Source organism: Bolinopsis microptera, chromosome 1 (genome assembly GCF_026151205.1).
Source record: "Bolinopsis microptera isolate Bmic1 chromosome 1, MBARI_Bmic_1.0, whole genome shotgun sequence".
Taxonomy (NCBI): Eukaryota; Metazoa; Ctenophora; class Tentaculata; order Lobata; family Bolinopsidae; genus Bolinopsis; species Bolinopsis microptera.
The window spans coordinates 7,906,119-7,928,582 of NC_087072.1; the positions used below are offsets into that span (position 1 = coordinate 7,906,119).

Genomic DNA, 22,464 nt, shown 5'->3' on the forward strand with positions numbered 1-22,464 from the left:
GTAGGACTACTTATACATTGATCTAGATCAAAGTTATGGAATGTTGTAATGAAGTCCTCTTCAATTAAACTAGAAGGTGTAACAATTCCGTCCTCAGAAAACCAATCTACTCCATTGAGATTAAAATCACCAACGATGAAAAGTTTTTTAGGGCGTTTGCTTGAGTAGAAAGACTTGATTGTACTGGCAATACTTTCATGGTTTACTGTTCCTAAAGTTCCGACTCTGTAAACCACACAAAAAATGTATTTACTTTCACCTATGTTTATTTCAATAGCGGCCATTTCGGACCCCTTACGTACAGACAGTCTTTTGATTTCAGCTTGAATATCAGATTTGATTGCTATCAGGACTCCTCCACCATTTTTCCTATATTTTTTCGGATTGTTATCATCAGGTGGATGTGATACTTTTGAGCGATCATTTCTAAATACTTCATAGTTAGAGCTTTGAATGACCTCTCTATCCATTACAGAGTTTTTAAGCCAAGTCTCTGTAAGCAGAATAACGTCAGGATGTGAATCTTCAATATGTGCATTAAGTTCATATATTTTGGATTTATCAAGATGAGGTTGCTTACTGTTAAGTTGAGAAAACGGTATCAAGCCTTGAACATTCTGATAATAGACTGATATGTGATTAGGGCCGGGATTAAGCATACTAGGGTTTGATATTGCAATAAGCAAGAAGTTTAAGGTCAATAGAAGTAAAATCGACATACTCAGAACTTGCCTAGATGTGCTAGTTACTGCACCAAACACTATATTAGCGGCAGTCAGCCTTTCAACTCGGTATCTCCGACTGAGTCTTTGGTACTGAGTAAAGATGAAGTTCTTAATTGCAAAACCAAAGATATACAGGTATGCACAATTAATATGAGACACAAGTGGGAAGGCCTTACTGGTATTAAAGTAGAATCTACTGGGATGAATAAACCTATCAATCTCATTGGACTCTTTCGAGCTTGTTAAAATCATACCAATTAGACAAAACATGATGAACAAGTGCAGAACATAGATACCAATGTTAGATGGTCTAGAATTGAAGATAAGTGCATCTTCAAATATCCTAGTCCTGATATCCGATCCAAACCTAACCCCCCTACCCCAAGCAGAACTATCCACTTGACAGGAATTCTTTGGTGCTCTAGAATTACAAAAGCAGCCGATTCGCATCCTGTAAAGTGTTAGATCGATCATTGTCAAAAATTTAATTCAAATGTAATTTAAAATATGCATACAGCCTACCAGTGTGAACCATTGGGTTGCACCCTGGCAATTAAAAATCATTTGTGTTAATGAAAACATATTTCAAAATTGTTCAACCCTGAATTGACTCCATTACCGCAGCACAGTAGGTATCAAATTTTTAATTGAATTGCGGTTTAGAAACCAAGAGGATTGAACCATTTTGAATGAATAATAAATATGTAGAATCTTGCAAGAACACCCATGCCTTTATTATTTGGGTGAATATCAAAACGCTGTTTCTTAGTGTCAAAATGCGGGAAAAGTCTCGTGTTGATGCAGCCCCTAGCATCCAAGAAAGCAGGAAAGATATCTAAGAAATAATGCCTATACCGGGAGCACATATTGTAAATCAGATTGTTCATTCGAATAACATTTCTCTCAGTAAATTTACAACCATTAGGATTAATTGGAGGAACAGATTGAAACCATACTTTTGCAGTTGGAAGTATCAACTTTATGGAACTCATTAAACTAGATACCGCACTTTTAAGATGTGCTATTCCATTATCACAGTACCGTATATCATTAGTACCAACAGACACAAATAATTTAACAACTTCTAAATTAGGGTTATCTTTCACGAATTTCTCGATATCTCTCTTGACCTTATCAAGTTTACTGCCTCCAACGGCGATGTTCTTAACTACTTGCTTATTCTTTCCTAACAATTTTTCATCTAATCTAGCAGCAAAAGAGTCCCCAGCAACAAGAACAATCTTCTGCTTTTTCGTGACTTGTTCATTGACTTGGGATAAATCCACTTGATCCTCTTCAGGAGGTTTAATCTTACGGAACGAGAGACTAAAACGTACTTGTTCATTTTCACCGACAACATTACCAGAATAAACTGCATGTCTCATTTTAGATTGAGCACCAGGTTTCATAATGTTCATGGTTTTATCAGTGGCTGGTAGCACATGATCAGGACTATCGCTGTTTTTATTACTATCAAGAACGATTGAAAGTTCTCGTGGTGCACCTAGTGAAACAGTACAAATTGAGCTAGTCTGAGATATGAGTGGCTCGTTATCACGATGGAGTCGGAGAGTAGACTTGCTCGATGCATAACGAGTTATCAGGCAGGAGTCCATATCACCAGATGTTGAAGGGTGATTGTTAACCACTTCCATGAGCTTGCAAAAATTGGGGTAATCGTTTATAGGAATTGGTTTGTTCATAACATGACCATAGTTATAAGAATGAGTGGTCGGACTAAGCCACTGAGTAGTGACTGGACGACCCCTCTGTTTTAAGTTAAGAGAGTCAAGCTCTTTTCGGAGGTCATCACAAAGGGTTTTGTCCAAGTTAAGGTCGTTAACATGTTCAACAAGGGATACAATGTCATCAGACGAGGCAGTAGATTCTGCAGCAGATTCAGAAGCAACGTCGAGGGTTAGGGCTTCCAACATTGCACGTTTTTCAGCTAGAGTGGCTGTTTTGAGAAGATCGACGAACACTTTGGGTAATTCTTGCATTGTTTGTCGAAGTAGGACGCCAGGTGATCAAGGGGCAGATCAGGAGTACAGCAGTGTCGGCAGGACAACTATCAGTGATCAGAGACCTGGGAAATAAAAGGGCCGAGCAGATCATGTAAATAAAAGGATCAATGACAAAAGAATGAGAGTGAAGGGAGATCTATGTAGAGTAATAGTTAGTAATGAAAACTATCAATCAAAATGTAAGTGAGCTAGAAAATTGGAAATTGAATAAATGAAGTTAGAAAACTGACCTTGTTAAGATTTCAGAGATGTCCCAGCCAAGCTGGGACAGAGAATAAAAGACTGCCGTACACCGCTACACTGCCTCACTACCCCCGTCTCAACCCGGGACACCGGCTGACTTTACTCCAGCGACATTCTGTCCACGAGTGGACCCATCGTCTTAGCCATGCCTAAAATTATTTGTTATATAGTAGTGTTGAAAGTATTAAATTTACAATGCAATTTTTCCCACAGTACAGCTTTGATAGGTTTGCTGCCTAGAATTTCAATGTTTTGATACATTGTGAGAGAGAGACATGAGCGGTGAGTCCTTAAATTTGGTCACCAGCTACATGTAAACTGTAGTTTAAATCAGTGCACCGCTTTCTGACGAAGTTAAGTTGTGAAATGTATGCAATTTACTAATTTCCAACGAAGAAAAGGCGATTTTTCTTGTTGTAACTTTAATAATCTTTGATTTTGCTGAAGTACTTCTGACAGCATAAATGTGCTGTATTTGATAACTTAAATTCTAGATGTTTTTAGATGCCTTTTAAATTATATTATTAAATAAATACAAACTAGGATTAAATCCAGCCATGGAACTCTGAATTACATTTCAATTACATTAACAAGAATTGCGCCCGTTGTTTCGTTTTGGCGGACGCTAGATTTCCATTTCACATTTACTATAAATTTAAGTATAAGCTCCAATCAGCTCACTTCAATCTTCATAATATTAATAATATTGATAAATTATGCATCAAATACGGGAAAAAATTCAGTTCAATTGCCGTAGAACTTAACTTGTATCTGTAATTCAAGAAATGATCAGCAAAGGTAAACTATACTCGTGTACAAATCAATACACTACGCGTGCCACGTACAAATTGGGCGTATTACCTAATAGTAATATTATACATTACATGCATCATATACATTAAAACACAGTCGCGCCGCGCATTCATAGATCACAGGCTATCTATACATCACATCTCCGCAAGCAATCCTCGCGCGCGCGCAACTTTTTCGTTGCTTGGTAACGGACGGAAGGAACACGACATACTCAGACCCACCTACTGCAATCTCCAAAATCCACGTTTTTCTGCAAAAACCTCCATTCGTAACCTTTCACTATTGCCTTTTTTCAAAAGGGTGAAAAGGAAAAAATCTAGCTGCGATAGAATTTCATGCAATTAAAGCCGTCATAAAAGCCATGGTTGTGTATTTTATGTTATTGGATTACATGGTTCCTCTTTAATATTCCTTGAATAATTTTCAAAATAATTCCTGCTCCATAATAGAATCTAATAAGGGAGTGGTATCAAGTTTCACTATAATATGTTATGAGGCTGCTACACTTCCCAATATATCGCATCTAATATAATTTATTGCAGCTTGTTTTTATCTCCTAGTGCCATGTAAGGCTATAATCTATGCACAGTGCTAATTAGCAGGTTTTTTCTGGTTTAGTGCTATGCTAATTCACTGTGGTTAATGCTTTACTATGTTTTTGTACGAATGTGACAAATTTATCTTACTTACATATCTCAGACACACTCTACAATGGCTACAGTGTCAGCTGACATCAAAAAGAAGTGTTTGGTGGTGAGTAAACACACATCACATTAGATAATGGATGTTAAAATGTGTTATTGATGTTCTTAATTGATTGACTTTTGACATACATTGTTACAATGTAAAGGTAATCCAATTTTAGATATTTAATAGTTTTCTGTGACACAGTGTTGAGTGTCGTTAATACTTAATATCCTTCAATTCTTGACAGATACCAGATCACAGTGGATATGATACCAACATGTTCAACATACCTGTAAAGTATGCAAACTTTCTCACCTCAATCCTTATCCCTAATGGTCTCGTCAAAGACAGGTAAGAGGGTTCATATTTAAAATAATACTTCACTTAAAACTTCATATTGCCAATTATTATAATATTCAAATCGAGTGTGCATAATATTAGTTTCTGTAATCTTATGCTTAATTTTAAATTTTGAGATGTGATCACGAGACTTTAATTAACAGGACACAGAAGTTAGCAGTAGACATTCTATCCTCGTTACCAGAAACCAAGTCACTTGTGGTTCTGTGTGTACTCAAAGGAGGTTCGTTAATTAATGTTAGATTTTGTAAGTTAATTATATTTACATTTTAACTAAGATAACATTGCCTTTACTTCCTTTAACCGACTTTAACACTTAGTAATCAGAACTCACGTAATGAAATCCACTGCACAGTTCAATTTAAAATAGCAGTGCGTGGTTTCTCAAGTGACCTCATATTACTAGAGTGCAGCTGCTGTCAAACAAAGAAGCAGTTCCGGCATTTTTCCACTTAATTCAATTTGTTTGCAGGATACAAGTTTTGCAGCGAACTTGTTGATGCTATGGAGCGTTACATCTGCTCGTGTGAGATCAACATGTCTGTTAAAGTAGAGTTTATCCGCCTTAAAAGCTATCATGTAAGTAAAACTCGCTTACCCATGTTTGTTGAATTATAAACCTACAATTTTTTTAGAAGTCGTACTGTATGTCTTATTAATTTTCTGAGACCTTACTGCCCCCAATTTTATAAACCTAACACAATTCATGATGACGTATTCTTCAGAATATTTCTAGCACTGGTGAGGTGGAAGTAATTGGGCTATCTGACCTATCTCACCTGACGGGAAAGGTAAGCTAATAACATTACCGGACTGATTAGCAATTCAGAAACTTTCACTTTAACAAGTTAAGATAAGACTTGTACAGACAACATATTAAGATAAGAATTTAACAGTCCACATACGATACATGAAATATGTAGAGCTATGAATGCATTCATTACCGGCAGTAAATTAGATTAACCACGAGTTCCGTATGACATCATGCTAAAATCACGTTTTTGGTTGTGCATTAATGGAAAACAGAGCTGCTGAATTTAGCCTTAAAACTGTATTGTAGAGTACAAAAATCTAACTCAATCTTTATTAAATTAAATCCCTTCCATACCCTGTTATAAACTTATAAAGAATTCAGTATTCAAATCTTACGATATTTTAGCTTTTTAGTGAAACAATAATCTGTCGACAACTTTATAAGGGCCGCTCACTCCACTCACTTCACTCACTCCACTCACTCCACTCACTCCACTCACTCCACTCACTCCACTCACTCCACTCACTCCACTCACTCCACTCACTCCACTCACTCCACTCACTCCACTCACTCTACCCACTCTACCCACTCCACTCACTCCACTCACTCTACCCACTCCACTCACTCCACTCACTCCATAGGGCCTGTCATGATATCATGGATCGCTTAGGTTCCACCAGGATCTGGTAGTCCTCATAATTCTGCGGCCTCTATGTATCGTTATCTCGCACAACTCTGTTGATTGGGTCTGAGGTCACGTGATTATGAGCCTGAGGGCACGTGACTGTGACGTCACCAGAGCTTGTTCTCTGGTTCCCGCTAATTGGACCAGATGTGTTCCTGATCATCATAAGCAGGAGCGGCAAGGTCAAAAGGAAATCGCGGCTCGTGCAGAATCGCGATTTTTCCCATTCCCGCTGCGACAAATCGCGATTTTTGACGTTTGCCGAGACAAACAGATCTCCGCGACAAATTGCGATTATTCCAGTTCTCTGAGGACCAAATTTGCGCATTCTCCTTTAAATCCGAGGGCAAAATATCACGATCTTTATAATTATATTGAACTTATCACATCCACAGCCTTTCGAATGTAGGACGTAGGTACGGACCGAAAAAGTATTTTCGGCTCATAATGCTCAGGGAAGCATGAAACATGAACAAAAGTAGTTTCCAGAAAAACTTTGAAAATAATTTTAGAAAATTTTCGGTCCGAGTCATTCTCGATAGGTACAAGAAAAGTGCCTCAATATGTAAGTTACTCTCCTTGTTTCTATATAAACATAACTTTTATTATAATTCTTACGTAATAATTATAATAATTTTCTATTATCACTAGAAGCCGCACAGACCTACTATCTACACACAAACCAACTAGTAATTTTCATTACCCTAATCCTATGAACCAGTTCATCCCTAATTCATAATTCGTGGAACAACATCATGAAGAAGAGTCTGTTTAGATCTTAACACTTAAGATTATTAATGTAGATGCTATTGTTTTGCCTAACGAGCCTGTCGCTCCCTAATCTATCTATACTCACAAGCTAGTTAACGAATTTATGACATCTAACTTAGCTATATATTATTAGGAATGGTCATCAAAATAAGTTTATAACAATGTCGATATTTTGGTAAATTTTTAGCTTCTGTCAGAAAATAAATTTACGGTTTCTATAATAGCGAGTAATTAGATATAAACTACAGTACAGCTGTACTTACACCCACATTCACAAGCATGCAAGCTTACCTGGTCCAATTAGCGGAAAATGGAGAACAAGCTCTGGTGACGTCACAGTTACGCGACGTGCCCTCAGGCTCATAATCACGTGACCTCAGACCCAATCAATTGGGTTCTGGCCTGGTCAGCCCCCTGTCACCCGATCTTGAGGTGACGTACGACACCTCGTTAACCCAATCAATGTCTGGAAGGCTGCAAATTTTTACATGCCAAACTCACAAGGGTCTTACAGAGTTGTGCGAGATAACGATACATAGAGGCCGCAGAATTATGAGGACTACCATATCCTGGTGGAACCTAAGCGATCCATGATATCATGACAGGCCCTACTCACTCCACTCACTCCACTCACTCCACTCACTCTATACACTCTACTCACTCCACTCACTCCACTCACTCCACTCACTCCACTCACTCCACTCACTCCACTCACTCCACTCACTCCACTCACTCCACTCACTCCACTCACTCCACTCATTCCACTCATTCCACTCACTCCACTCATTCCACTCATTCCACTCATTCCACTCACTCTACTCGCTCCACTCACTCTAACCACTCCACTCACTCCACTCGCTCCACTCGCTCCACTCACTCTACCCACTCCACTCACTCCACTCACTCCACTCACTCCACTCTTTCCACTCGCTCCACTCACTCTACTCACTTCACTTACTCTACTCACTCCACTCACTCTATTCACTCTACCCACTCCACTCACTCCACTCACTCCACTCACTCCACTCACTCCACTCACTCCACTCACTCCACTCACTCCACTCACTCCACTCACTCCACTCACTCCACTCATTCCACTCACTCCACTCATTCCACTCATTCCACTCACTCCACTCACTCCACTCCACTCACTCCACTCGCTCTACTCACTCCACTCACCTACAGTAAACACCGTCTCACCCTGCAAACACCCCTGTTAGTGTTAGTAAACCCTCTTCATTATCCTGGAAGTAACACTTTGCTGTTGACAGCTTGCTGCTTTACCTGCAATGTACACTTCACAGTCTATGCTGTGTATTGACATGCACACACACATACAAAACAGCAAATATTGCAAATGTAGTAGTGCTACTTTGGAATTGTCGCTGAGTGCTGACTACTACTCTTTTCAGGATATATTGATTGTTGAAGATATCATCGACACAGGCAGGACCATGACAAAAGCTCTGAAATTGTTAAAGGAATACAGTCCAAACACTGTGCAATGTGCTAGGTTTGTAAAACTTTGAAATCTACAGATTGTTTTATTTAGCTTTTCATAAAATTAATAATTCTAAATTGAATTTATTAATTACTATTTATAATAAACGGAGTTAAAGAATTTATCTATGTCAGACTAAATTTTTTAGTCTCTAAGACGATTTACGGGAGTTTAAATCTAGAGCTATGATACAGATGTTTCTTTGACGCCTTCAACTTAACTTTCTATCTACCACAGCTGCTAAAATCTAGATAAAATTAAAGCTTAGGGAATAGGGTTAGCTTATCAAGGCCGCTGTGTAGTCTATTTATAGATCGTACTTTATCATCAGTAAAAGAAGAGGGTATATTTTAAAATGTAACATAATTATCAATTAAATGGTACGGGTGCAGAGTATAGCCTAGAGGCTGCAGTCTGCACAGTCCTTAAGTCCTACAACTGATGACGCATTAGTATGTATAAATAACTTTCTCCACAACTGTGTGATAAATTCTGTGTTTATACTGCCCGGCTGAATATTTTATGTAATAACACCAGTGTTCAACTTGTTTAAAAATATTCTCCTTCACTAATACTTCATGTTAAAGAGGCAAGGAAACAATCACAATAACCGTCTTTTAGGCTAGTCGGCCACCACTCATGTCCTGTAAAATTGGAAATAGCCGCAAAAAATTTGTGTGGTCACTGTGAGGAAATGAGACTAGTTAGATAAACATTGACTAGATCAGGGAGTTTATTTCAGGGAGTGTGGGTTATCAGTTATTTTACAGAGAAGTACTAAATTCGGTGATCGACCGAGGCCTCGGTTTTACCTAGGAATGACAATTTTTCCTCGGCCTCGGTCAGAAGAATGATTCCTCGGTTTGCCTCGGCCTCGGTAAAAAATCGAGTTGCCATTCCTCGGTTAAATTATAATATGCCTTCCTCGGCTTCGGTCGCAAATCCTGCCCTCGGTCGATCACTGCCTAAATTCCATGCTATAATTAATACAGAATAACGTGTAAAGTGACAAATCGAGGCCCTAGGCTGACTTTTTTAGATATTTCAAAACCTGGGAATTCTTAAGATATTATGGCTCTGAAATTTAACTTGGTACACTTCTGGGATTAGAGGCTAATTTCGTACTGGATAGTTAGGGAAAATAAGGATTTTATAGTGTATAAGTGTAGAAAATTTGCATAGCTCAGTTCGCAAATGAGTTAATTGGTAGGATTGTTTCCACATCTAAACATTAGTCATCGTTGACCAGGATTATATTTCAAGCTGGCTTATTAAAAGAACGCCATACCAGGATAACCAGGGTGACCAGTAACCAGTAATCAGGGTGACCAGTATAGTAATCAGGGTGACCAGTAAATATACTGTGCAAATATGCTGGTGACATAGGTAGGTGGTAACAGAACCAATTACCAATTGGCCACCTTTTACCTTAGCTTCATTGTAAAACCTGGGGTAATCACTAATCAGGGATATTGCATTTCCACAAATCACACGGATTCTCAGTGCATGAATGTTACTTACCAAGGAATGTTCAGGAGGAATGATCAAAATCAGGAGGAATGATCTGAATCGGCGAAACATATTTCTGCTGCAGAGTGCAGACTCGCACTTTGGAGTGGAATTTGCATGGCAAACAAACTCGATCGGTGTCGACTGTCATATATGTATAATTAAATACTACAACCTTTTGCAGATTTTGTATCACTTTCAAGATCAATATTTTCAGTTTACTACTTAAAAGGACAGACAAGAGTTGTGGCTACGTTCCAGAATGTAAGTATTTAACAATGAGGGCTCTCACAGCATCACAAACTGGATACTGGATAAAGTGGGGATACTAGAACCAGGGGGGGGGGGCGCATCCCCCCTCATCTCTTTTAGTCATCCCCAAACTCGGCCGATTATAATGATGAAAAATTCTTGATACGTGATTGGCATCCCGATTTGATTCTCTACTTGATTTATATCATACATTAGACATTACTTCTAAAATTAAGAGACCGCTTGATTTTTCTCAAGTTTAAAACATTAAAAATGTCTTAACTTCTATCAAACGGAATTTATTTTGAAATTTTAAAAATTCACAAACTTACAACATACGATCTCCCTTTTAACATTTACAGAGCTAATACTGCTAACCAGAGGCAACATTTGGTTGTGCAGTCGGCCGTATATATTTTGCATTTTTATGTGTTATTTGCGATTAAAGAATCAAAAAATGCACATTTTACCGCCCAAATTTTGCCTCTGCTGCTAACTACATGTTTTTGTGAAAAATGGCATGTGCTATCGTTATTTTGAAGCACATTTGTCATCTCAGCTCGACTTCTATTATCACATTTTCACCGATTCATGTTACCATTATTCTCTACGGCACTCTATTTTTTGATATGAATGTTACGGGTATTCGATTTTGATTTTTCTTCAGTTATTGGGTTTTCCTGTCCTGACGAGTTTGTTCTAGGATATGGGCTCGTAAGTCGATTTATTTGTTTCTTTCTAAAATTGTATTTTTTACTTTCTTACTGTATTTTGATTTAAGATGATCTTTTAACTCAAAAAAACAATCTATATTAGTGTTATTACCCGAAGTAGTGCAACTTCAAAAATTATAATTCTGAATCAAATTTTTAAAAAATCAAAATAGAGTCTCGATTGCAAACACTGTAGAAAATAAGACATACTCGAAAATAAGTTTAGCACCTTATATAATGGTATTATATTAAGAATTAAGAATGGAGGTAGCAATTTCGCATAGGAGTGAAGCATAGTCTAATTAGCTCACTCATGGTTTAATGAACCTAGTACATAATAGATGGTCCTCATTTCAGTACGATTTAAGCCATGGAATTTAAGAACCTGTTCTGTTAAAACATTCACAATCCAGTTCACTTTGTTTTTTATTGCTAATCCCTCCTTTTAAATGTTTCACTTTTCATCTTCATCTAGCTGAAATGACCATTTAATTTTTCTATGTGAGTTCAAACTCTTTCGTCGCCTTATTTTTTTCTGAAAAAATCTTGGACGTCGAGTATAAAGCCTTTTATTCCTAAAGCATGTTTTCTTTCCAATATTTGTAAACTAAATTGCTTTGGAGCTTCATTATCATATAATGCTATTATTATATGATATAATGATATAAAATCGGAGATGTTTTCTTCTTCGAATGAATATGCTCAAGCCTCAATCTTGAAAGCTCAATCCTTATCTTTTATTGATCATTGAACATTCAGATGTGTGAATTGTGAGTTGTTTCTGCTATATCAACTGCTTTGAGCATGCCATGATGTTACTATAGTACAGTAAAATCCCGATTAACCGGGAAAATGGATTCAAACCTGAAATTCTTGAAAACGGGATTTTGATTTGAAATAAAGTCAGGGTTCCCGGTTAATTTGGATTTATCTGTATTTATTTGCATTAAATATAAATAATATGCTTATAAGCTGACATAAAGTACTTCAGACGTAGGATTCACCGTTGAGGACAGTTTCATAGTCGGTTTTGGAATAGTGAGTCAAACATTAGGATTTTCCGTTTTGTTAATAATTAATATACTGTCACTGTAACTAAAGCACCACGTTCTCGTTAGATCAACTGTATGTTTGTACTTACAGCCCTGCTGAAGAACGCTTATTGAGAAGTACCCGTAAATATAATATGCACTAAGGGGTCGTTCACATATAACTACTGTATAGAAGTCACGTGCTACACTAGCGTTACCATTTCCAAAACCCCTCCCCATACGTCATATATGTGAATGATCCCTTATCCTCTTTTAAACGTCTTGTATTCTAAGTTCTACGGTTTCTTTTCCTTTTAATCTTGTAGCTGCTTATAGAGAATAGTAATTATAAAATTATATGAAATATGCACAATTCAATAGTGTGATAGTTATGTACTTTATGTAGTTAGTTATGTAATTGTAGAATTAGGATGGTGGTGTGTAAACTTTGTAGTAAATAGAGAAAATAGCGGGTTATAAGATGGAATGTAATGATTTATCAACCAGCAAATCTATGCAGTCTCTTTAATTTACAAGCCCACATTTCAGGATTACAACGAATTCTTCAGAGACCTTCCGGTAAGAATTTCTTCGATTAGCCAAATTTTGTCATTCTACTAATAGCGTGCCAACCATTTAAAGTACCTTGTTGGAGTCAAAAAGGTCAAACTGCTGTATAATTTTTCATCGGCAAAATCTCAGCAGACTGCAACCAACTACGGTGTACCATGAAACCAGATTAGGTACTACATAATGCACGCATATTGAGGCCAGTGCACCAGTAACTAGTCATTATGAACCAAAATGAAAGGAACTAACGTTTGCACTATTTTGCATCTGAACTTGGGGCGACATTCCTTTACAATTCTTGTCTAGTTCAGAACATCTACTGAAATAGTCTTATCATATTTGTGTGCGTTTTAAATGAGCAGCTGATAAGCTCGTACATCGTGGGCGACTGCTTATACTTTACCAACTATACTACACACCATGGCCGAAACGGACACTACAACTACGAACCTTCCTGATGGAGAACTTCAGACGGAAGATAAGACGACTACTCCCGGGCTGCTAGGTAGCGGGCCGCCCACCGCTACCAGTACTCAAGAGGGCTACCTAGCAAACACTCTCGAAGCAGGTACGCAAGTTGAACATTTTCCACGCGAATTTACTGACCGGGAAACTCAAACCACAAACCTATACACCTTCACACCTGGACTATGCCTTGAGTTAATTCGCGACCGCCACCTCTCAGTTGCACAAATGCGCAATGAACTAGCTCTAGTTCTTGACGAGAAAGCTCTGAATGAACGAAATACAGAGAGGAAACTCCAAAACGCATTAGAAAAGCGTATTGCACCTGAGGTTGAGTTTTACAACAAGGACTTGACTCGCAACACTAGTGAACTAATATCAATTTTTACGAGGCACGAACAAGAAGCTGCTGCACAGATGGAACAGCTTAAGAAAAGCATCCAGCACGCGACTACACTGATAACTGAAGTCCAGCAGACAACACACACTGATACGGGTAACGAGGAGAACACAGGTACTTTCCTCGGCCTTGCCTATTTGACTTTCCCCGGTACACCGTTTGAAAGCTTCACACCTGACCTGTTAGACGCCGACACGGATTATGACCGCACATTCAGTAATAGGAAAGTGGCCTACTATGGGGACGTACCCTACAAGTACGCAGGGGGGTCACACAGTCCACGGGACATCAGCACGAATCCGTATCTCAAACAAATTGTTGAACACTTTAAAACACTTGCCCCCGACCAAACTCATCACTACAACAGTTTTATGGTCACTAAATACGACAAACACACGTCCAGTATTCCCCCACACAGTGATAACGAAGACTCAATAGACCCTGAAAGCCTCATTATGACCATCTCTCTGGGGGCATCCCGCCCAATTACCTTTCGGAGGAAACTAGCCTTCGGTTATGGCAAGGGAGAACTTACACCACACCACGGCTCTCTGTATGCTATGTCACGTGCCAGCCAAGACATGTTTGATCACAGCGTTCCACCCATTCAAGAATCTGATTTTACTGGGCCTAGAATCAGCATCACATGTCGAGTTCTTCTAGATCACTCTGCTAGATCAACCAGGCCGCCACGCAACCCTGCCAGCACTGCGAGCCGACCTAAAAAGGTCCTCATACTATCAGACTCTAAGAATGCGTCCTTTGACTGTTCCTTATTCCGTGAGCCTGTTATCGCATTTAGAGAGAACCTCTTCTTTTTGCGTGATCTCCATGAGCACAGCAAATCCATCGAACAGGCTGACGTGGTTTTGATATCAGCAGGCATAAATGACATGATGAAAGTCTCCGCAGCTAACCCGATAACACTGCACAACCACCTGAAACATTTCGTGCAAAAATACAAAACACAATTCCTCTTTGACTGCATCACAAACCTCTCCATGTCCGCTGATCCTTACAACAACATGAACAGACGCATTAACTATCTCAATGAATTACTTCTCAAACTGTCACTCAGAACTCCAAATTTCAAACTCTTTGAGAACATATGTTTCGGACTTCCTCACCTGTCACGTGACGGCTTACACCTGAACCACGCGGGGAAATCAGCAATGACTGACTGCTGGGTACACTGCATACTGCTAGCACTCGGCTTTAGACAAGGACCATTGCCACTACGCCGTCAATTTATTAGTATAGTTGAAGAGTTTTACTGCAAATGAGTGTTGTAACAAGATATTATCATGTACTATGAGATATGAGCTAAATTTTATTCTGAACAACATACCACTTTTGGTCCCAGAACTTAATTCTATGCTTGCCACAATCTAGCAACGAAACAAAAGAATTACCAAATCTAAGCAACTAATTCTCATCTTCATTCTGGAAAAATAAACATCGATAAAATCGCTTATCTTATATTATCTTAGCTCAATTTTTCGTTATATATAGTCCTTGATTAAACTTAAAACCTCGCCACACAGCTGCGTTCTTCTTTATACATTGTACATTACATTACACACTACACATTGTACATTACACACTGACAGTAGACGACTAACACAACTGACAGTAGACGACTAACATTAGACTAACATTAGATTAGCGGTCGCCCCACCCTGTACAGTGTTTACATAATTTCGAAGTAAAAGTAAAGTTTTCTCATAGTTAAGAACAGAACAGTTAGAACAGCAGGAGGTAATTAACTGCAGGAGGTATTAAGGTATAGGTACAGGAAACTAGGAAATCACGGGCTGATTTACAAACAGGGCTGAGCAGTCCTCGCTAAACAGTCCTGATAGGATTACGTGCTATATTAATACTACACATCATATCATTTTATTTTTACTTTTACTTTTACTTTTACTTATTGTTCATCTATGAAACCATGTGCGAGTTATGTAGACCAGATCAGGCCAAACCACTGTGACAAATGTGAAAAACGGATCCCAAAGAACCACCCTCATCTTTACTGTACACTGTGCGAACGATTGAAACATTACAAATGTGAAAAGTTAACTAAATTAGAAGCCGTTGAACTAGCTAAAACTTATTGGACCTGCTACGAATGCCTTAGTAGTATTTTGCCAATAAGAGCCTGCGATGAATGTATCTTAGATTCGCACAATACTTCAAAAAAATACAAGCAGCAATGTCACAGTTGTCTGGGCTGGTCTTACTCTTCAAGAAATGTGAGAGAGTGTGATTGGTGTGAACTAGCAGTCCACAAGAAGTGTTATAGATATGAGCTAGGATGCGTCAAATGCTGCGTAGAAAACATACCTGGTTACAGCACTAGCAGTATAGATCTAAATGATGATTATAACTCCTCCTCAATCCGGCACACTTACAACCCTTACAATAAATCCAGCCTCATAAATTCAATTGGTAACCAAATAGAGGAACTTGAGCACGACTCCATGTATTGGAAAGATCTTAGTGAAATGCTAACAAGATGTGAGTACATTCAACAAGTCCATATCTCACCATCAAAAACCAATGAACTAAAAGTATTTTCATTAAACGTACGATCTTTACACAAAAACATAACTCATTTCCGAGAAGAACTTCACACGTATCTAAATTACGATATACTGAGTTTCAATGAAACAAACTGCACTCTAAGTAAGCTACCTAACGGTATTAATGACATACTTCTAGAGGGATTTCATGAGCCGATAATACAGGAACCAGCACGTACATCTGGCCGTGGGGGTGGACTGGTGTTATACGTAAATAGACAGGTATGTACAGAGGAGCAAATAGAACAGTACAGGCCAAACTTCAGCTGTGAGGAAGAAACAAGTGGTGAATTCCAATTTATAAAAATCCACAACTGCAAAGGTTTTAACAAGACCAAGCTACTAATCAATGTTTACCGCTCACCATCGCGTAATGTTGATAAGTTCATGAAACTGCTAGATAATGTACTTAGAAGCCTAGACAGGCACTCACGTAAACACATTTTATTCACGGGTGACTTCAATATTGATCTAATAAAATACGATAAGGACGTGCACAGTCAGAACCTCGTTGCAACTTTTGAAAACTACGGTTTCGTTCAAATGATTTCAAGGCCCACCAGAATTACAGACCACAGTGCAACACTCATAGACCACGTGTATTCTAATGACATCAAGAACACGGCAAGTTGTCAGGTGCTTACTCTACACGTATCAGACCACCTAGCCACCCTTACTACGCTTCTACTTGGGGACAGAGAGGGGCCATGCGGGAGGGTTACAAGTAAAAAACCAAGTATCAAACAGGCACGGAGATTTGGCGAAGCTAACAATGCTAAATTTCAAAGTTTGATCGAAAGTGAGGACTGGTGTGAAGTGAGTTTACACGAAAATTGTGAAGTACAGTACGAAAAATTTTGTGAAATTTACACCAAACATTATGATGAGGCATACCCCTTGAACAAATCCAGGCCGCGGCGTAAAAATGAACGAAGAGATCCAAAACCTTGGATTCTTCCCTGGCTAGAGGATGCGTGTGCGCGAAGGCATAAGCTCCACCACCTAAAAATCACAACTTCAACCAAGGCCAATGATGAAGCGTATGAAAAAATTGATAAATTCTGCAACAAGCACATTGACTTAGCTAAAGCAAAATATTATAAGAAATTTTTTGACGAGCATTGTGAGAACTCTAAAAAGCAATGGCAAATGATTAACACGCTGTTGAACAGGAAGTTGAAAGAAAAAAATTCTATAAAACTGAAAGGCGACGACGGATCTATTATCAGCAATGGCACCGATGTTGCAGCAAAATTTAACAACTACTTCTCAAATATAGCTTCAAACATTAAAGCACAGATCAGTGCTAGACAAACTTTTGATCCTGGGGGTTTTAGTAGATATCTTAGGAACCCAACATCGAATTCGATGTATCTTAGGCCGGTAACACCAACTGAGGTGAGTGAGGTGATTCTAAAATTTAAGAATAAGTCAACACTGGATACCAAAATTGGGCCGATGAAAGTCGCAAACCATGATAGCAAGTTCACCGGTGTGATTTCTACTATCATAAACTCATCATTTACACAGGGCATATTTCCAACTGCTCTTAAAACTGCACGCGTAATCCCTATCCACAAGGGAGGTAGTAAGACAGATGTCACTAACTATAGACCCATATCTCTTCTTAGCTCATTCTCAAAAATTTACGAAAAGTTAATGCACACTAGAGTCCTTGAATTTCTTGATAAAAACGGCTCTCTGTTCGAAAGCCAATACGGCTTTAGACCGGGGATGTCATGCGAGCATGCTCTTCTTAATGCACAGAACTCTATCCTTCATTACCTTGGCAGGAAACAAATTGCGGTGCTCCTACTGTTAGACTACTCCAAAGCTTTCGACCTACTTGAACATAAAATTTTGCTTAAAAAACTGGAACACTACGGAATTAGAGGTATAGCACTAAGCTGGTTCGACTCCTATCTTCACGATCGTCATCAGTTCGTCACAGTCAACGGGGTTGATTCCAGTCCCAAGACGATCAATTATGGTATTCCTCAAGGCTCTATTCTGGGCCCCCTACTCTTCGTCATCTATATAAACGACCTCCCCGGAATCTCAGACCTGGCCAAGTTCATACTTTACGCCGATGATGCAAATATTATAGTCACGGGCCATAACGAGGAAGAAATTCAAAGTAAGCTCTCCATGATTGCAACACTTCTAGCGAATTGGGTAAGTAGCAACGGGCTTTCTTTAAACCTGAAGAAGACCCACTATATGGTCTTCAGTAACCGTAAAGTAGATTATTCCAAAATAAGTCTCAACATATCTGGAACAAACATTGAACGGGTTACTGAGGCACGGTTTCTGGGTGTTATAATTGATGAGAAACTAACATGGTGTAAACATATCACAGCGGTAAGATTAAAAATGAGTAGGTACATAGGCATCATGTTCAAATTAAAACGACATCTGCCCCTAAAAGTGCGACTACAACTTTACCATAGTTTTATTGAGGCACATGTTAACTACTGCTCGTTAGCCTGGGGATTCGCGGCAAAATGTCACATTGAGACATTATTCCGTAGACAAAAGCAAGGAATGCGGATGGTTATGCCAGGATATGTAAATTACTTTTACAAAGACGGCAAATTGCCAGCTCACACCAGAGAAGCATTCTGCAAATTTGAGATTTTGACAATACACGGCATCATCGTAAAGAATGCGCTTACATTAATGCACCGCATGAAGCACTTTCCTAACACAGTACCTGTATCAATTAGAAATTTGTTTCCAGATAACATACCCACGCATGGTTCAAATCATGAGAACAGTAGCGAATGGCTAGATACGTACAATAACCGATGTTTCAAAGCATCCATCTTTTTTAAAGGACCTTTACTAGCTCTAACAGACACCAACAAGAACATCACGTCCCTACCTAGCTTATTTTCAATAAATATTTACAAATCGAACGCAAAACGCGTGCTTCTTGAGCAACAGTCAACACTAGCTAACTCAGAGGACAGCTGGCCAGCATTTCTGCTACACAACGTACCTGGTTTGAGGAAGTCCAATAGATGAGGGATGATTGAGTAATACAGCGACCAATAATCGCTAAATCATGACATCATATCATAACATAACATAACATAGGACGACAGCAAACACACAATAAACGAGCAGTAATAAACAACGTTCGCTTAATGGACTGACATATTTCAGCATATTTTTCACTGCCAAAGCGCTGATAACAGCAAGCCTTACCCCACTCCGCGCGGCTTTTTTAATGCACTAAATCTTAAAGATAATTCTCGCGATAAAATTTTCATCGTCACGCTTGAAAATTTCTAGAAATTAGAATAGCCGTATATTATAACAAACTATAACAAGCAGAATTAAAAGATAAAAGGTTCTGGGACTTGAGTGGTACAAATAAAATGAAAGGCATGCTAATCATGCTCACGTACTGTAATGTGTCGAGAGTTTTTTTTTTTTTTTTTTTTTTTTTAATTTTTACTATTTGACAAAATAATTGATCTTTTTAGTGCGAGTGTGATTTCAACTTTGAGTTTGAAAATATTTTGAAACGACTTTCGATATTATTGATTATTATATTTAATAAACTGTCTCAAAGCCCTTAGAGGTGGCTCTATACGGGTCTTTACAACAAATAGAAACAGAAACCTTCCCTTGTGAAAATGGAACGCGCCAATTTTTCTTATTTTTGAATGAAATCAAGGCGCTCACAAACCGATTAAATTAAATTATGTAAGCTATACGAGCACGCACGGACGGTCGAGCGCAGTGGCGGCCTGAAGTTGTGACGTCAGGTACCAAGCATTACCGGGCACCGGCCTATTCACTATTACTAGCTTAACTAGACAGAATAATTGACGGAGATCTTAAATCACTACATGCATATGTTAAACTCATACCAATTATCATTATTAACGTGATTACATAATCACGTTATAATTTAATCCTGTATCGGAATCAAGAAGCCAGGCTAATGTAGTTCAACTTTCACATAGTACATTGTGAGGTGCCCTCTTAAACCCGTTAAAAAATCTAAAGATTCTATCTGAATATGTTATCGTAATATTACTTCAGCACATCGGAATAATCAACGAAGAGGGGATTAAGCACTTTGCTGTTTAAATCTTTAGTGAACTCTTGGTCGTTCAATTATGGTGAGTTTATATGCCACTAATTTCAATGATTTTTATTTCAAATTCAGAGACGTAAAAATGGGAAATATCCCTGCTTCAAAATGGATTTTACAATTCTTGTTGCCATTCAAGTTTCAATTCGCAATTCGTCAATAAATTATTGTAATATTTCAGGAATTATAACGCATACGATCGCCTAATCCTTTAAGTCCTGACGAGGCAATATTACTGCTGGGAATAATTCTTCTTGGGACTCCCTCTAATCAGCTGCATTTATTTTATCTATATTCTGTGGTGTTATATTCTGTGGTGTTAAACACTATTGCCGTCATACCACTGTCTGGATATTATGATTTAATAATGAAAGTTACTGGCGATAATGCGATATATCGTCTTATTTTTCTGTCTTTCGTCAGCCACGGTGTTGACTTATGTTTTCTGAAGTTTATATATACAATTAAAGTGTACGACTGTTTAAGTTTTTAATATATTATACGTTACTTATTACAAAACGCATGTCTTGAAGAAGTTACTGTACAACTGTCATTTAATTTCATCAGCGCAGAAAAACACATTTTTTCTCTTTTTGTTTGATATTAAGGCAAACAATTGACATTTGATGTCTAAAATTTACAATTCATATTAACACAAATAAAGTCATTCAAAACTATTGCTAGCCCAATTAATTATAATCCCAAAATCTTGTACATATGATATATCCATATAAAATTATGATTATATGATATCATAATTTGTTCATGTTAAGAACCGCGTGATTGACTACTGCAAAACGTGTGTGATAAGTCTTTATAGTTCTTTTATAGTTCCGTGATTCTGAACCTCTGTGAGTGTTACCATCTAGATATTATCTATATCTACCTCCTGATTCTCGTCCCTTGCTCCTTCACTTTCTGTAGACTCGTTGGAGACTGTGCGTCGGGGCATGACTTTCCTCTCTTTTTCGTTGTTGTGGGAGTTCATCATGTTCTTCGTGATTTTAATCTTGCTGGCAAGTTTGTGTCCTTCTGTTACGTGACTCTGCTTTTGCTTGGCAGCCTGAAAAATCGACTGTTTTGTATTGTCTTCAAATATTACTGATACAATTTTGGTTCATCATAATTTTCAAAAATTAACTGCATTTAACAAAATTTGGAAAAATGAAGTGAACAAACCTCAGTCTTGGATCGCCCTTTTCGACCAGCCCGTCCCTGAACCTCTTCATAGTCGTATTCCTCGTATTTATCGGCCATTGTTACTATATGAAAATAAATACAGTAAATCTCTAAATACGGGCCTCTCGGGGGAAGTGCACGCTATGAAGAAATCTGGTTTAAAGAGGTCCACATCATCCCAATCTCTTTAAGGGATTGGGATGATTGGGACAACACCGCACAATAATATTGTGCGGTGTTGTGATGGAATACAGCTTGATATGTACTTAAATCTCCACCAAATGAGATATGAGCTATGATAAATCAGATCTTTTGTACAACACAAGCTAGTTAACTAAAATTTTGGGGGAAGAGAAGAGGCCCGGCATATCGAGGTACCCGGTATAGTGAGGCACAGTTTAGTTGATTGTACAAATCCAAAACAAGGATAGAAGATAACAAATAAACAATGAACAGAGAAAATTGATATCATGTTCTGCGATACCTAGTCAGCAAATACGGTACTGGGTACGTTGCTTCGTCCTTTGACAAAGCATAACTGTATTGGCTGCATTCCAAATATGATCTGATACTGTAAACTCTCAGTTGATCGATGCAATGTTATGTAGACCTGTTATTGTGTTACATTTCTACGATGCCAGACAAGATCGAATATTTCAAATTCAATACTGGCTAATATGTATTATCTATGAGTATGATATTATACTCTAGATCATGCTAAGATTTCATAATCACCATGCAATGGCATGAACAGATCATTTACCATGCATAACCACGAAACAGATTGATAAGTCTGGAGTCGCAAATTCATCAGAAAAAGTCATTTTATGTATCGTGTATTTTAAAGTAAACTCATAACAAACGAAGCAGGTGGCAGTCAAGTTTAGTGTGCACTGTGCAATCAAGTGACTCCATGAGATAAATGCTCCTTCAGAAAATTAAATGTTTCTGAGTATTGAATGTCTTGTCCGCATGATGGGGTAACGGGAATTTCATATCAAGATCTGAGGCCAACGAGTACGTGAATCTACGGGCGATCCTGAAAACTCGAACTGTTACAAGCGATCATTTCTGAAAATTGTCTGACTACAT

At 38.2% G+C, this 22,464-nt stretch overlaps 1 protein-coding gene across 2 annotated transcripts; it reads left to right on the plus strand.

Annotated features, from left to right (window-relative positions):
• Positions 1-4,481: 4,481 nt before the first annotated feature.
• LOC134820946 (hypoxanthine-guanine phosphoribosyltransferase-like) lies at positions 4,482-20,770 on the plus strand. 2 transcript variants are annotated; one of them, XM_063831618.1, is made up of 11 exons: positions 4,482-4,558; positions 4,740-4,843; positions 4,996-5,075; positions 5,325-5,431; positions 5,578-5,643; positions 8,475-8,575; positions 10,290-10,336; positions 10,992-11,038; positions 12,618-12,647; positions 20,142-20,221; positions 20,375-20,770. In XM_063831618.1, exons 1-10 carry the CDS (start codon positions 4,517-4,519, stop codon positions 20,187-20,189), a joined length of 672 nt encoding a protein of 223 aa, XP_063687688.1. In that variant the 5' UTR covers positions 4,482-4,516; the 3' UTR covers positions 20,190-20,221; positions 20,375-20,770. The 2 variants fall into 2 exon arrangements, with proteins under 2 accessions (XP_063687688.1, XP_063687695.1); XM_063831625.1 differs by lacking the exon at positions 10,992-11,038 and adding an exon at positions 12,029-12,075.
• The last annotated feature ends 1,694 nt before the right edge of the window (positions 20,771-22,464 follow it).